General features: G+C 40.5%; 1 protein-coding gene across 3 annotated transcripts in view; it reads left to right on the top strand.

Moving 5' to 3' along the window:
• The first annotated feature begins 8,758 nt into the window (after positions 1-8,758).
• The window catches only part of MTF2 (metal response element binding transcription factor 2), a 73,953-nt gene continuing 66,113 nt past the window's right edge, over positions 8,759-16,598 (top strand). For 2 of the 3 annotated variants that reach the window (XM_055585118.1, XM_055585117.1), the window contains exon 1: positions 8,761-9,070. Coding sequence is in view for 1 of the 3 variants with exons in the window: in XM_055585117.1 (XP_055441092.1) it covers positions 9,066-9,070 (5 nt within the window). In the remaining 2 variants the exon portion in view is untranslated. Of the gene's footprint in view, positions 9,071-16,598 lie in introns of all 3 variants that reach the window. The other variant, XM_055585119.1, reaches the window with a different exon arrangement.

The following is a 16,598-nucleotide window of genomic DNA, read 5'->3' as shown; positions in this document are numbered from 1 at the left end:
GTCTCTTTCTATCTCTTCTTTCCTCTCTGTTCAGATCTTCAGCCATCACTCACTTATATGGTTGCAGTGGCCTCTTAATTTGGAGTATTTCCTGCATTGAATCCAATTTCTACACTACTACCAGAAAGATATTTCTAAAGGATCTATTTATTTAATATCCTCTGATGATCCTCCTATTTCTGTATAGGAGAGTGGTGAAAGAGATGCAAGAGACTCGGGTTCAATCCCTGGGTGGGGAAGATCCCCTGAAGTAGGAAATGGCAATCCATTCCAACATTCTTGCCTGGAAAATTCCATGGACAGAGGAGCCTGGTGGGCTACAGTCCTTGGGGTTGTAAAGAGTCGGACACAACTGAGCACACACACACACACACACACACACACACTCCACCTACAGAGTGTCATACTGAGTGAAGTCAGACAGAGAAGAAAAATATCGTATGACATCCCGTATATGTGGAATCTAAAAAGAAATGATACAAATGAACTTACTTACAAAACAGAAAGAGACTCACAGAAAATTAACTTACGGCTGCCAGGGGAAAAGGACAGTTAGGAGATATTGGGAAGGTCATGTACACACTGCTATATTTAAAATGGATAACCAACAAGGACTTATAGTATAGCACATGGAACTCTGCTCAATGTTATGTGCCAGCCTGGATTGGAGGGGTTTCTGGGGGAGAATTGATGTATGCATGTATATGGCTGAGTCCCTTCGCTGTTTAGCTGAAACTACCACAACATTGTTAATTGGCTATACATCAATACAAAATAAAAACTTTAAAGTTTGAAAAAAACAGAAAAAAGTAAAGAGTGGTCTCTGGAGTCAAACAAAACTGGATTCAGGGATTTCCCTGGTGTTTCATTGTGGTGGCCCTGGTTCAATCACTGGTGTGAGAACTAAGATTCTGCAAATGGTGTGGTGTGGCCAAAAAAAAAAAGAGAAAAAAGAATTCAAATCTTCACTTACTATTGTACAATCCCGGACAATTTGCTTATCTTCTCTGTACTTCAGTTGCTTCATCTATAAAATAGGAATTGATAATAACTGCTTCATAGGGTTGTTGAGAATATTAAACAAAATAGCATACATAAAGTACTTTTTCACATGTCTTAGCAGAGGGTAAACATTCAATAATTATTATTATTACTATCATTATAATAATGGAAGTTCAAACTCCATTGCATGTTAGTAGATTCAAAATATTTTGATAGCTCAAAATAGCAACTTCTCTTTGGGAAAACATCCCATCTCCCAGGCCAATTATCTGCCTCTTGTGATGGCAGCTAATAAGACTCCACTTTTTTGGCTACAGGGATGGGCACTGATCCAATTTATGTTGAATATCTCATCTTCTTGCCTATGACACACCGTTGAGATTGGGCATGCGACCCAAGACTAGTCCAGCAGAATCCTTCCCTGGGATTTTTATGGCTGGAACTCTAAAGGTGGGGAGTAGGAGCGGGGAAAGGAGGCAGAAGGAGAAAATTCCCTTTTCTTAATTGGTTGCTACAGAAAATGTAACCTCCCTAAAAGACCTCTTTCCCACTAAACAGTGAAGGCCATTTGCAGAAGAAGAAAATGAAACACCATTTAGAGAGGAGAAGAAAGGAGAGAGAGAGATAGCAGGGGTGGGATGGGGTGGGGGGATTTAGAGAGATAGTCTGAGAGAGACACTGAGAGAGAGATAGAGGTTCCTTCTATCTTTTTAGTTTCTGTTTCCAGACAATACCAAGGCAAGGGTTTCCACCCTTCCAAGGCTTATCCTGGTTACAGTTGTGACCCTTGCAATCAAAAAAGTCTTGACTGATATTACTTGTCATATGAGGTCTCTCACAATAAGACCCAATCATCTTTCAATCTTTCATACTGCTGCTGCTGCTGCTGCTGCTAAGTCGCTTGAGTCGTGTCCGACGCTGTGTGACCCCATAGACAGCAGCCCAACAGGCTCCCCCATCCTTGGGATTCTCCAGGCAATAATACTGGAGTGGGTTGCCATTTCCTTCTCCAGTGCATGAAAGTGAAAAGTGAAAGTGAAGTTGCTCAGTCGTGTCCGACTCCTAGCGACCCCATGGACTGCAGCCCACCAGGCTCCTCCATCCATGGGATTTTCCAGGCAAGAGTACTGGAGTGGGGTGCCATTGCCTTCTGTTTTCACTAAATTTGTTCTCATTCCTAGCGTACATCACACCCTTTCACACTTTTGTACATTTGTATTGTATCTCAATCGCTTATTAATGGCACTACCTCCAGATTCTAAGCCCTCCAGCTTTATAGGTATATATTATCAATGCTTGTACCCTGTCCTGAACACTGTATGGCATAGTTTTTCTATTATTTATTGTTAAATAAATAACCATTTATAATTTTATTTATATAAAGATAGATCTATGGTCCAGATGTATTTCCAGGGATAGGAATATAAAGAATAGTAATGCCCGCCTACCCTCAAGAAGCTCGCAGTTGAATCAGGGGAGTCAGACATGTAATAATTGCTGTAAGAGAAAAAAATAAAGTACTTTTACACATATTTTCATTTAATCCAAATGATAAAGCTTTAATGTTGATAGTCTTATCCTCCCCATTGAACAGACAAAGAAGCTCAGGTTGTGAGAGTTTAGGAACCTGGCCCAAGATCATTCAGCTAATAAAGTGAGAAGCTAGCCACTGACTGAGGTCCTTTGTCTTCCAGTGTTCCTGCTTTTGTTATTCTACCTTTAACATTATGCTTTCTCTCTTACCTTGTCCACATTTTTGAACACTCAGTGGAAAAGTAGCAGAGCAAAGCAGATAAAGACAGATAATTCTTTCTCTCTCTCTCTCTTATCCCCTTCCTCCTAGCTTTCAGTGATTTCATTTTCAGAAGCTTGTGTCATAACCAAGGTGTGTCACAAGCATGAATTGGAACCTAGTTCTTATGACTCTTTTTTGGGGGGGCGGGGCAGGGTGCTATGCCATGCAGCATATATGACCTTAGTTCCCCTAGGAATCCAGTCCATGCCCCCAGCAACAGAAGCGTGGAGTCTGAACCACTGGTCTATCTGTGGTTCCCTTATGACTCTGAATTGAGTGATTTGTTTTGACTGCACACAGAGTTTTCACTTATCTTAAATTTTGATTGCCAGGACAGCACAAGTATCACTTTAAAGAAGCACAATAAATTCTTCTGGGATTAGGGTAGGGGAGTGAGTGAGTGAAGGTTGGTCAGTTGTGTTCGACTCTTTGTGACCCTATGGACTATAGGGTACATGGAATCCTCTAGGCCAGAATACTGGAGTGGGTAGCCTTTCTCTTCTCCAGGGGATCTTCCCAACCCAGGGATGGAACAAAGGTCTCCCGCATTGCAGGTGGATTCTTTACCAATTGAGCTATAAGGGTAGGGGAAAGGTAATTTGAAAAGCTTGAGGAAGGTGCATGTGCTGCTGGTGAGGGAAAAATATTTAAAGGATCCACACCCATTTTCACAAAGCATGTAATAAAGGGTGAATTTTGAAATGGTAGGCAATAAACTGATAAGGGGCACACTATATTTTAAGATGTATTATATGAAGGATCTAAATTTTCTATATATACTGTTACAACAGATAAATGAGTTTAAAAGTAATGTTTATATTATATTCATCATCGTTTAAGTGTTAGTTGCTCAGTTGTGTCTGACTCTTTGTGATCCCACGGACTATAGCCCATCAGGCTCCTCCTCGGAGTGAGTTGCCGTGTTTAAGCTTTGGATAAGAAGGAAAGGAATTTTAACAAATTTTAACAAATCTTTTTTATATGATTATTATGAAAACATTCTTTTTTTATGTATTCAGTATATATAAAGACTTCTTATAACTTAATAAAAGAAGACTAATAGTACAGTTTCAGATCCATTTTGCTTTTCAGATCAGTGAAAGCAAACTCTATAAGTGTATGTTTCTTTGCCTTCTCTGGTTATTTGCATTTCTATCTATGTACAATGAACAACGCAAAAGGTCTTCTAGCTTTTCCCCACAAAGAGTAATAGCTAATAATTGACAGCTCTTAAGTTTATACATTCCTTGTGATTTTTCAATTATAAATTTTTACAAAATTTGAGAATTACCTCATATTTTAATTTTTGCATTTTTTCATTTTTGGCTTTGAATACAGTAGAGAGCTAAATGCTATTATTGAGTTGTGTTACATATTAAGATATCTGGACTGTTTCAGTCAGAGTAAACTAAAATATTCTGGGTGGCAAACAATTCCAAATTGCAGTGGCTTAATATAACAATAGTTTATATCTCTAAATATCTACATGCAAAAAGATGAATACAGGCCTATATCTCACAGTGTACACAAAAATTAACTCAGATGGGTCACAGATTTAAACATAAGAACTAAACTTATACAATTTTCAGAAGAAAACATAATAGAAGATCTTTGTGATCTTGGGTCAGGCAAAGAGTTCTTATAAATAACATCAAAAGCAGACGGCTTGGAATATTACTCATCCATAAAAAGGAATGCATTTGAGTCAGTTTTAATGAGGTGAATGAATCCAGAGCCTATTATACAGAGTGAAGTAAGTCAGAAAGGGAAAGATAAATATCATATACTATGCATATATATGGAATCCAGAAAGATGGTACTAATGAAATTTTCTGCAGGGCAACAGTAGAGACACAAACACATAAAACAGACTTATGGACGTGGGGGCGGGAAGGAGGAAGGAGAGGTGAGATGTATGGAGAGAATAACATGGAAACTTATATTACCCTATGTAAAACAGATAGCCAATGGGAATTTGCTGTATGATTCAGGGAATTCAAACAGAGGCTCTGTAACAACCTAGATGGGTGGGATGAAGAGGAAGATGGGAGGGAGGTTCAAGATGGGGGGGGCATATTTATACCTATGGCTAATTTATGTTGATGTTTGGCAGAAACCAACAAAATTCTGTAAAGCAATTATCCTTCAACTAAAAAAATAAATAAAAATTTTAAAGAAAGCATATGGCACCAAAAAAAGGTACACTGGACTTCATCAAAATTAAGAAACTTTAGTGCTTCAAGAGATACCACTAAGAAAATGAAAAGACAAACCATAGACTGGGAAAAAATTTGCTAATCATGTATCTGATAAAGGATTTGTATTCAGGATATATAGAGACTTTTTATAACTTGAAAAAAGACAAACAATACAGTTAAAAAGTGGGTAAAAGATTTGAATACATGCTTCACCAAAAAAGATGTAACAAGGGCTAATAAGCACATGAAAAGATGCTCAACATCATTAGCCATTAGGGAAAATCAGATTGAAATCATGAGAAACTACTTCATTCCCACTGGAAGAGTAAAATAAAAAAGATAAACAATAACAAATACTGGTGAGGATGTGAAGGAATCAGAACCCTCCCACATACTTTTCCTGCTCACATTTTGGAAAACAGTTTGGCAGCATCTTAAAAGGTTTAATATAAACTGACTACACAATGCAGCAATTCCACTTGTAGGAATCTATCAAAGAAAAACAAAAACAAGTATCTACACAAGAGTTGTACACAAACATTCATAGCAGATTATTCATAGTAGCCACAAACTGGTGAATGGATAACAAAATAGAATACATTGATACAGTGGAGTACTATTCAACAGTAGAAAGGAAAGAACTAGGGACACATGGTACAATGTGGATGAACCTCAAAAACATTGTGCTGAGTGAAAGAGGTCAGACCAAAAGACTACACATTGTATGAGTCCATTCATATGAAATGGCCAGAAAAGGCAAATCTACAGCAACAGATAACAGATTGCCTGGGGTTAGGAGTAGGAGAAGGCAATGGCACCCCACTCCAGTACTCTTGCTTGGAAAATCCCATGGATGGAAGAGCCTGGTGGGCTGCAGTCCATGGGGTCGCTAAGAGTCGGACCCGAATGAATGACTTCACTTTCACTTTTCACTTTCATGCACTGGAGAAGGAAATGGCAACCCGCTGCAGTGTTCTTGCCTGGAGAATCCCAGGGGTGGCAGAGCCTGGTGGGCTGCTGTCTCTGGGGTTGCACAGAGTTGGACACGACTCAAGTGACTTAGCAGCAGCAGCAGCAGGAGTTGGAACAAGGATCGATTATAAATGGGCATAATGACTTTTTTTAAGGCGGTGAAAATCTTCTAAAACTGGATTGTGGTGATGGTTGCACAATGTTAGTCTCTGCTGTTTTCATTTAGGGACCCAAAATGAAAGATATTCCATCACAACACATGCTTCCAGGATCACCACAGCAAGCAGGAGGGGCTGTGCAACTGCCTCTTAAAGATTTTCCTAGAAAGTGATTGATTTTCTCTTCCATTTTATTGGTAAAAATGAGTTACACAGCCATACCTAACTCTAGGTGCAATAAACTGCAATTTTACTCTGTGTCTGGAAGAAAGGAGAACCAGAATTTTTGTGAGCAACCCGTATGACCATCAGAGAAATACATAACAATAAAGAGTACAGTTTACTTGGATTGGAGTTGTTTTGCTTTGTACATCTGAGAGGTTCCACATTTGTTTCTTCAAAATCACTGCAGATGGTGACTGCAGCCATGAAATTAAAAGACGCTTAACTCCTTGGAAGGAAAGTTATGACCAACCTAGATAGCATATTCAAAAGCAGAGACATTACTTTGCCAACAAAGGTCCATCTGATCAAGGCTATGGTTTTTCCAGTGGTCATGTATGGATGTGAGAGTTGGACTGTGAAGAAGGCTGAGCGCCGAAGAATTGATGCCTTTGAACTGTGGTGTTGGAGAAGACTCTTGAGTCCCTTGGACTGCAAGGAGATCCAACCAGTCCATTCTGAAGGAGATCAGCCCTGGGATTTCTTTGGAGGGAATGATGCTGAAGCTGAAACTCCAGTAGTCTGACCACCTCATGCAAAGAGTTGACTCATTGGAAAAGACTCTGATGCTGGGAGGGATTGGGGGCAGGAGGAGAAGGGGACGACAGAGGATGAGATGGCTGGATGGCATCACTGACTCGATGGACTTGAGTCTGGGTGAACTCCCGGAGTTTGTGATGGACAGGGAGGCCTGGCGTGCTGCGTGCGATTCATGGGGTCACAAAGAGTTGGACCAGAGAAGGCAATGGCACCCCTCTCCAGTACTCTTGCTTGGAAAATCCCATGGACGGAGGAGCCTGGTAGGCTGCAGTCCATGGGGTCGCTAGGAGTCGGACACGACTAAACAACTTCACTTTCACTTTTCACTTTCATGCACTGGAGAAGGAAATGGCAACCCACTCCAGTGTTCTTGCCTGGAGAATCTCAGGGACGGGGGGAGCCTGGTGGGCTGCCGTTGATGGGGTCGCAAAGAGTCGGACACGACTGAAGCGACTTAGCAGCAGCAGAGTCGGACGCGACTGAGCGACTGAACTAACTAAGGTGCTAATCCATGGCACATTGCTTACTTAGCAGTAATTTCTGAGACCACAGTTACAGAAATTCTTTGCATTTTACTGTGACTCCCTCACTGCCCTCGATTCCCTGAGCACCTGGCTTCCTAAAATGAAATGATTGCACTTCTGTACTCGTATGTTTACATAGGGAAAAAGTAAACTTCTTTTCCCCAAAAAGACAGGCATCATTGACTTCTCTAATGTATAAGAGATCAGAACACTTTTGTGTGGCTAAAGAAGCTAAAAGTTAGACCAGTAAGTGGAAATTATAGGAAGGCAGATTGTACATTTATAAAAGGACGGACTTTCTAATTATTAGCGTTTGTGAAATCGGCAAGACTGCCTCCAAGGTACTGAACCACTAAAGATGTTGAAGCTGAGGCTTGATGACCACTTGAGAGAATTGTTGAGGGGAATTTAGACCAAATGTTCTCTAAAACTGATGTTCTGTAATTAGGTTTAGCTGCACAGCAAGTATACCTTTTTAAAAATAAGTTACTCTATTCAACCAAAAGTATGAAGGGGATTGAAGACAAATTTATGAGAAAATAGGTTATTATAAAAGTGAAACTTGAAAGGTAGATTGAGGCTGTCTTCTTAGACGGGAAAACATAGTACTAACTATCCCTGTGAAGTAATGAGACAAAAATTAAAAATTATTTTTAGAGTATTTTGACAGTTACAAACAAAGGTACCATATGTGGCTATTAAGAGGAGTTGGGTTTTATCTAAGTAGAAGTCACAGAGACAAGCATTCACTCTCTGTCACTTAGGCCATCTGCAGCAGAATATTCGTAGGCTAAGGGTCTGCTCTAGTACAAAAAAGTTTTATATTCCCAAAATAAACCACTTAGGACGAAATTATTCTCAGATTTCATCACAATAAGTAAGGATCTGCAAAGCAGATAAGCAGAGAAATCTTCCATCGTCAGGGAAAAAAGTGTGAAAATCTCCTGATAGGAAGGAATTTGAAGCTGGACAATAATCGCCGAACAAAATGTGATTCTGACGTCCCGGGCCTCTTCCCCGCTGAATGAAATTCGAACAGGCCTCAGGATGAAGGTAAGATATTTTCTCCATAGAAAGAAAATTGGCAGGGCAAGACGTAAGGGTTACCGTCCCATTTGTCAGGAAAAGAACATGTAACATGAAAGTTGAACACAAGCTTTCCTCTGTAACAGAAACAGCCGCAGGACAGCCAATAGACCAGAGAACACGGTTCACTATTGTGTTAGCGCCGGCGGCGGAAGGACTTAGTCCACCACAAAGTCAAAGAGTCCTTCTTTGTTCAGCTCTAGCCGCGGACGCAGAGCGCGGTGTTCTTCCGCGCTAGCTCCGTAGTCCCCGCCCCCTCGCGGCTCTGGAGAGCTGCCATTCGGCACCGGAGGCGCTCCGCTCTCCCAGAATGCACCGGCAGTCCGCGGGAAACCAAAATGGCGAAGGGTTGTAGCGAAGTGGGCTGTGTTTGAGGCCGGTATAAGAACGCTCACTCTACCCCTCCCCAACCCTCGTCCCCACGACCTCGGTTTGTGCGTGTGTATGTGCGGGGTGCCCGGTGGGGCGGGTGCCTAGTAAGTGCTCGGACTCGCAAGGGAAGCGCCCACGGGGTCGTGATTGGTTGTTTTTTCCTGTATGAAGCGGTTGGCACCACTGAAGTGACCGAATGAGGTGAGAGACCTTGGCCTGGGAACCAGGCTCTTCCGGAGGAGGTGGAGGGGGTTGGGAGAAGGAAGAAAGGAAGCAAAAGGGAAAGATGGAGGCTCAAGGTGGGGGTGGGGGCTCCAGTATGTGTATGGGGGTGCCTTGAAAAGAATGGATGGAAAGGAGTAGTCAGTTGGGTATTGCAGAAAATAGGGACTAAAGGAGCGAGCAGGGCATTGGGGGAAGTCGGTTGGAGGAACAAGATGAAACGTTGAGACGGGGAAGCTGTGTTTGGAGGGGCAGGAAGGAACCTGGGGGCGGGAGACGGTTGGAGGGGCAGGATGAACCTGGTGATGAGGGGGTGGGGAACCGAGGGGAGGAGCCGTTAGGAAATGGGGACTGAGGGAGATGTGGGGACCTAAGTGAAGGGGTTGTCTGGGACCTTAGAGGGCGCAAAGGGAAGTAGCCGCTTGAAACGGGAGGGTGGTGAAATTGCATGGAATTGGAGTATGGGGATAGAGTAGAAGGGCAGGATGTGTGAGGTTAAGGGGAACACTAAGTAGAGCCTGAGAGCAAACCCTGCAAACTTAAAGGGAAGAAGTGGAAGGAAAAGTGTGAGATGGGCTAGAGGTACCTTATATTCGGAGCCCACCAAAAATCTGAGGCAATTCTTCTGTTTAATTAAGTCTAACTGTTAATGCCTGCTCGGATGTAGATTTGTATTATTGTATTCACTTTACAACTGAGGTAATTACGGCTTAAGAGATTTTAACTAATTTGCCAAGATTTCTTAACATGTTTTAGTAGTGCCAGAACTCTTAACTGTGTGTTTTACAATCTGGCGTCCTTGGTTGTTAGAATTTTTCTTGGGAAGCAACTAGAGGGAACAGATGAGATGGGTTTATCGGGGTGATTTGACGAACTGTAAGGGTTCGAGAACAATGGGAAAAGGGGTATGAAATGCTATTCTTTTCTTTAAAACATTTAACTTTGGTTGAAGATAGAGTCCATTTACTAATTCAAATATATAAACCTAGGTAGGCCTGTGTAGAATGTAAGAAAGCACCATGTGAGGTCAGTATAGAACTAGAAGTATGTATATAGGGCTGATTTAACTCCAGATGCTCCGGTAGTAGTAACTTTCTCCTTCGGATTGATTCCAGGTGACCCTTCTGTACACCTTGGCTGTAGGTTGGTTTCAGTTTCATGTTTTCATTCTCGAGAATTTCTTTCTTTGACAGTGGATTGCAAAGACAGTGCATTTAAAAGTATTTAGTGTGGATAAAATAAAGTGTGCGTCAATTAATGAGTGACCTTTTCGGACGTTTGAAATGCTTTAAATGGAACTGATTTGACTAAGCTTTAAGTGCCCAGTAGTTTTAGCAAGGAAAGAGCTGATTTTGAATTTCTGTTATATTCTTGGGGCTTCCTTGGGAGCTCAGCTGGTAAAGAATCCGCCTGCAATGCGGGAGCCCCCGGTTCGATCCCTTGATATTTGGAATGTTGTTCACCCTCCAAGCAAACGTTTGTAGTGATAACTTGGGATGGGAATATGAGGTGAAGCTTTTTGTTTTTGTTTTTTTAGGTTTCCAAATATAAAAATCTATTTGAATTCACATTTTAAATTTGTTCACCTCCTTTTTTTTTAAGTGCTAAAAATATTTTAAAATATTTGAATTAAGAGTGCACCTGTTTCCTGATACTGCACATTCATGTCAGAGGGCATTAACGAAATCTGTACCTACCAGGATGAAGCGCACTCACGGTTTTAGAAGTAGAAGTATAGAAATCATCTGGCTAAACATTATATCTAGGTAAAACAATGTATTTAATTATGCTTTTAATTATGCCTGTTACCTCAGAACTCAATTAGGAAATTAATTTTATTCTGTGTATTTTGCTATGCGTCATAAACTCTTTGATGTCATGGATTATAAATAGACCTTTTCATTAGATCTTTGACAGAAAGGATACTTTGCTTTGTATTTCAGCATAATCTTTACATCTGACTTTAGGAAACTGGCAGTATAGTGAAATCTAGTTTAACAGATGGGGAAATTTGCCTCTGAGCAGTTGCCAAGGCCAACATCTGTAGCTTGGTCGTTCTGAAAGTAAAATTTAACTCTAGCTTTCAAGTCAGTCTAAACTTCCATGAATGATATTTCTTTGTTGATATATTATGCTTTGTTTTCCCTGTTCTTCAAGATTTGTTTCTTGTAGCAAAATACAGTGTGTGTGTGTGTGTGTGTGTGTGTGTGTTAAGTTGTTTCAGTCCTGTCCGAATCTTTGCAACCATATGGACTGGAGCCTGCCAGGCTCCTCTGTCCATGGGATTCTCCAGGCAAGAGTACTGGAGTGAATTGCCGCGTTCTCTTCCTGGGGATCTTCCTGACCCAGGGATCTAACCCGCATCTTTTACATCTTCTGCATTGGCAGGCGGGTTCTTTACCACTAGTGCCACCTGGGAAGCCCAAAAACCAGTATAACAACCCTGAATTTGACTATGATGGTTTCTCTGTGGATGTTTTTTAATGTGTTCGAGTAGTGTTCTCCAATGGAACTTTCTGCAGTGATGGCAGCTGTCTATATCTGCTGTACCCAGTGTGGTAGTCATAGGCCCATGTGGTGTTAAACACTAGATATGTAACTAGTGAGGCTGATAATTGAATTTATAATTTAATATACTTCATTTAAACTAAAATTAAAATGGCCATATGTGACTGCTGTATGGAACAGCACAGTATTGCATCCATTTATTAGGAATTGTCACACCCATTAACCATGGAAACCACATGAACCTGAGGGTAAGGAACTATCTTTGAACTGAAGGGATTCACATTCTCTTTGTACCTTTTTAAGGTGAAGTAATCTTCATTTTTGCACACACCGTGTCTTCTGTCATGTATCTGTTTTCACATAACATTGCAAAAGAATAATGAAGGTAGCAATGTCTCCTGTCTTTTTTAAGATACAAGATTCTTTTTCTTTCGTCAAAAACAACAGAAATGGATTTTAAGAAAATTAGTTTACTTTGCTATTTAAAATAATTTGTTATTTTTACACATAAAATTTCAACACATACAAAATAAACAGAAGTATAAAGAGCTTTTTGATGGAAAATTTATACATATTGAAATGCAGATATTAACTCTACACTTTAATAGCTTGAGATATAATGCATGTTTTATATTTATATATACATATACCTGGAAGCTTCCCAGGTTGGGTAGCGGTAGAGAACCCGCTTGCTCATCTAGGAGACATAAGAGACATGGGTTCATCCCTGGGTTGGGAAGATTACCTGGAGGAGGGCATGGCAACAAGAATCCATGGGATTCTTGCCTTGAGAACCCCATGGACAGAGAAACCTGGCGGGCTACAGTCTATAGAGTTGCAATGAGTCAGATATTACTGAAGCGTTTTAGCGGGCAGGCACACAGTCATAAGGGAGAGGCAGCATTTTGGGCTTCTCTGATGGCTCAGTGGTAAAAAGTCCACCTGCAGTGCCGGAACCTCAGGAGATGGAGGTTCGCTACTTGGGTTGGAAAGATCCCCTGGAGGAAGAAAAGGCAACCCACTTCAGTATTCTTGCCTGGGAAATCCCATGGACAGAGGAGCTTGGGGGGGCTACGGTCCACGGGGTTGCAAAGAGTTGGACACGACTGAAGTGACTTAGCATGCATACATACATAATTCACATGTATGTACCCTTTTAACTTACAATTCAGTGACTTTTAGCATATTCAGAGTTGTGCAGCCATCATCATTATCTAATTTCAGAACATTTTCTTTACCCCAAAATGAAAGTCTGTATTCATAGTCAAATCAGATCAGATCAGTTGCTCAGTCGTGTCCGACTCTTTGCGACCCCATGAATCACAGCACGCCAGGCCTCCCTGTCCATCACCAACTCCCAGAGTTCACTGAGACTCACGTCCATCGAGTCAGTGATGTCATACAGCCATCTCATCCTCTGTCGTCCCCTTCTCCTCTTGCCCCCAATCCCTCCCAGCATCAGAGTCTTTTCCAATGAGTCAACTCTTCGCATGAGGTGGCCAAAGTACTGGAGTTTCAGCTTTAGCATCATTCCCTCCAAAGAAATCCCAGGGCTGATCTTCAGAATGGACTCCTTGCAGTCCAGGGGACTCTTCAAGAGTCTTCTCCAACACCACAGTTCAAAAGCATCAATTCTTCGGCACTCAGCCTTCTTTACAGTCCAACTCTCACATCCGTACATGACCACAGGAAAAACCATAGCCTTGACTAGACGAACCTTTGTTGGCAAAGTAATGTCTCTGCTTTTGAATATGCTATCTAGGTTGGTCATAACTTTCCTTCCATGGAGTAAGCGTCTTTTAATTTCATGGCTGCACTCTTTATTCTTCCCTACTCCTACCCTGGACAACCACTAATCTACTTTCTATGTTTGTATTTTGCCTATCTAGAACATTTCATACAAGTGGAATCATACATTTTTGAGGCTTTTTGTGTTCGGCTACTTTAACCTGTTGTAATATTTTCAAGGTACATCCATGTTGTAGCACTTGTAGTAAGTACTTCCTTTTTATGGTTAAAATATATTTCATTGTATGGACATACTACAGTTTGTTTATTCGTTCATCAGTTCATTGATGTTTTATCCCCACTTTTTGGCTATTAATGAATAATGCTACCATACACATACATATGCAGGGTTTGTATGGACATGTACTTCCATTTCTTTTAGTTACATAGCTATGAGTGGAATTACTGGGTCAGATGATACCTCTGTGTTTAAAGTTTTGAGGAGCTGCCAAACCATTTTCCAAAGGCCCTGGACCCTTTTATAGCCTCAGCAGCAACTACAGGGGTTCCATTTTCTCCATATCCTTGCTTATGCTGCTACTGCTGCTGCTAAGTCACTTCAGTCATGTCCGACTCTGTGCGACCCCATAGACAGCAGCCCACCAGGTTCCCCCGTCCCTGGGATTCTCCAGGCAAGAACACTGGAGCGGGTTGCCATTTCCTTCTTCAGTGCATGAAAGTGAAAAGTGAAAGTGAAGTCACTCAGTCGTGTCCGACTCTTAGCGACCCCATGGACTGCAGCCTACCAGGCTCCTCCGTCCATGGGATTTTCCAGGCAACAGTACTGGAGTGGGGTGCCATTTCCTTCTCCAAATCCTTACTTATACTTGTCTTTTTGATTATAACCATCCTACTGGGTGTGCAGTGGTATCTCATTGTGGTTTTGATTTGCATTACCCTGATGGCTAATGCTGTTGCATGTTTTAAACCCTGTAGTTATTTGGGCTGTGGTATATCTTGTTTGAATAACTGCCTATTCAGGTCCTTTGCCTCTTTAAAAAAATTGGATTCTCTTTTTAGTGAGAGTTGTAAGCATTTTTGTATATTTTGAATCCAAGTCCCTTATCAAATGTATGATGTACAGTTATCTCCTGTGGGTTGTCTTTTCACTTAATGATGTCCATTGAAACACAAAAGTTTTCAATTTTGAAGATGTTTGATTTATCCCCTTTTTCTTTTTGCTTGTGTTTTTTTTTTTTTTTTTTGTCATTATTATCATTTTTCGGCTGTGCCGAGTCTTCATTGCTGCTGAGGCTTTTCTCTAGATAGGTGTGTCAATTTCTCATTGCGATGGCCTCTCTTGTGGAGCATAGGCTCTAGGGCGCCTGGGCTTCAGTAGTTGCAGCATGTGGGCTAGGTATGTAAGGTATCTGGCCTCTGGAGTGCTGGCTCAGTAGCTGTGGAGCTTGGGCTTAGTTGCTCCGCAGCATGTGGGATCTTCTGGGATGGGGGATTGAACGCATGCCTCCTGCATTGTATTCTTGACCACTGAGCTATCAGGGAAATCCCTTACTTGTGTGTTTGATGTTATACCTAAGAAACCATTCCCTAATTCTAGTACAGTTTTGACAAATGGATATAATTGTATATATTCTATCATGGTATCATAAAATATTTTTTTCTTCCTAGGAAGCTCACATGTAGCTTTTCTCAGGCTCCTCCGTCTCCCTAATTACAGTTCACTTTAATTTGTATAATTCACCTAATATAAATAGTGGAATCTTGGCAGTATGCTTATCTGTTAAAATTTTTGTTTCATAAAACTGTAACTGCAGTCTTAGCTTGAAAAATTCCATTCTACAAGGGATATTATAGTAGTGGCTTAAGAATCTTAACATTATGTGGTGACAATCCTAACCAACACTTTAAGGGTATAACATAAAGGTTCTTTTAATGGTTTGTGAAGTCAGTTCTGTTACTTTGAATGGATAAAACTGAGTAGGGACTTAATGAGTTGTTGTTCAGTCACTCAGTCTTTGTGGCCCTGTGAACTCTAGCACATTTACTTCCAAATGTTCCCCAAGATGAGGATATAAAAATGAGGGGAACAAGGTAATGTGAGGGATCCTTGTGCTGATGGAAATATTAGTATCTTGACTATTGATATTAATATTTTTGCTTGTGATATTATTCTGCAGTTTTCAAAGATGCTGCATTGGATAAGAGTTACACAGAATCTATTATTTCTTACAGCTGCTTATAAAATACAATTATCTCAAACTAAAATGTTTGATTAAAAAATAAAAATTAGGGGGACAAAAATGGACCAAATCAGGCATAGCAAGACGAGGTAAAATTTGGTTTGGTTTCAGTTGGTCAGGTTCTAAAAATAGTCAACTTTTGTTTTTCTCTACTCTTACTAGTGAAGTTTATATTGCAGATAAAGCTCCCACAATTTTTTTAGGTTGTAGTGGGGGGTTGAAGTGGAAAGACACAGTTGTCTACTGGAAAGTACTGAATGTTCACTCAAAAGATTTGGGTTTTTGTTTAATCTACTAACTCTGCAGCAGTTTTAGTTTCTTTACTTATGAAACAGGAATGTTACCCACATGTGTTATTCATGGGATTGCTGGGAGGGTCAAGAAGGAAAATAAAGGAGAAAGCGCTTTAAAAACTCTAGGTCCAATGTAATTGTTTAGTATTATTTTCAAAAATCTTTTTCCTGAAGAGTTGTATAGAACAAGAGACGTACCTATGATGAAACCTATACGTTAAAAACACCCTCTGCAACTTTCCTCTCCAGATGAATGAGTATGTCAAATAATGAATAATTTATTTTTCCCTATTCATAAGTATGACTTCAAACATGTTAGCTAAACTGCCATGTATCCTGTTGAGTATACTATTTTTAGAAGTGTTACTGAAGTGAATGTTGAATTTTTAAAAACCATATTAAAATTTGAAAAATACCAGCTCTTGATATTTTGGGTTGACCAGTGCTGCTAACTCACCTTAGATAAGCACCCATAGAACTGAAAAACCAAACCAAAACAAAGACCAGTTTCCTAGAACTCACACCTTAGAGATTCTGATTTGAGAAATTTGGTGCAAGCTTTTGTATATTTTTGTGTTTAAAAATTCTTCCCAGTTGATTTTGTTTCGCAGCCAGGGTTAAGAAGTACTGAATTTTGTTCTGGGATCAAGTTTAGGAACTTAGCAGTTCTTATTAAAACATTACTAAGAGCTTACAAAGGGAAGACTAATAATAGAC

The sequence above is a fragment of the Bubalus kerabau genome, chromosome 6 (assembly GCF_029407905.1).
Source record: "Bubalus kerabau isolate K-KA32 ecotype Philippines breed swamp buffalo chromosome 6, PCC_UOA_SB_1v2, whole genome shotgun sequence".
Taxonomy (NCBI): domain Eukaryota; kingdom Metazoa; phylum Chordata; class Mammalia; order Artiodactyla; family Bovidae; genus Bubalus; species Bubalus kerabau.
The sequence above is the reverse complement of the archived record's forward strand: the minus strand, read 5'-3'. Positions and strand labels throughout refer to the sequence as shown.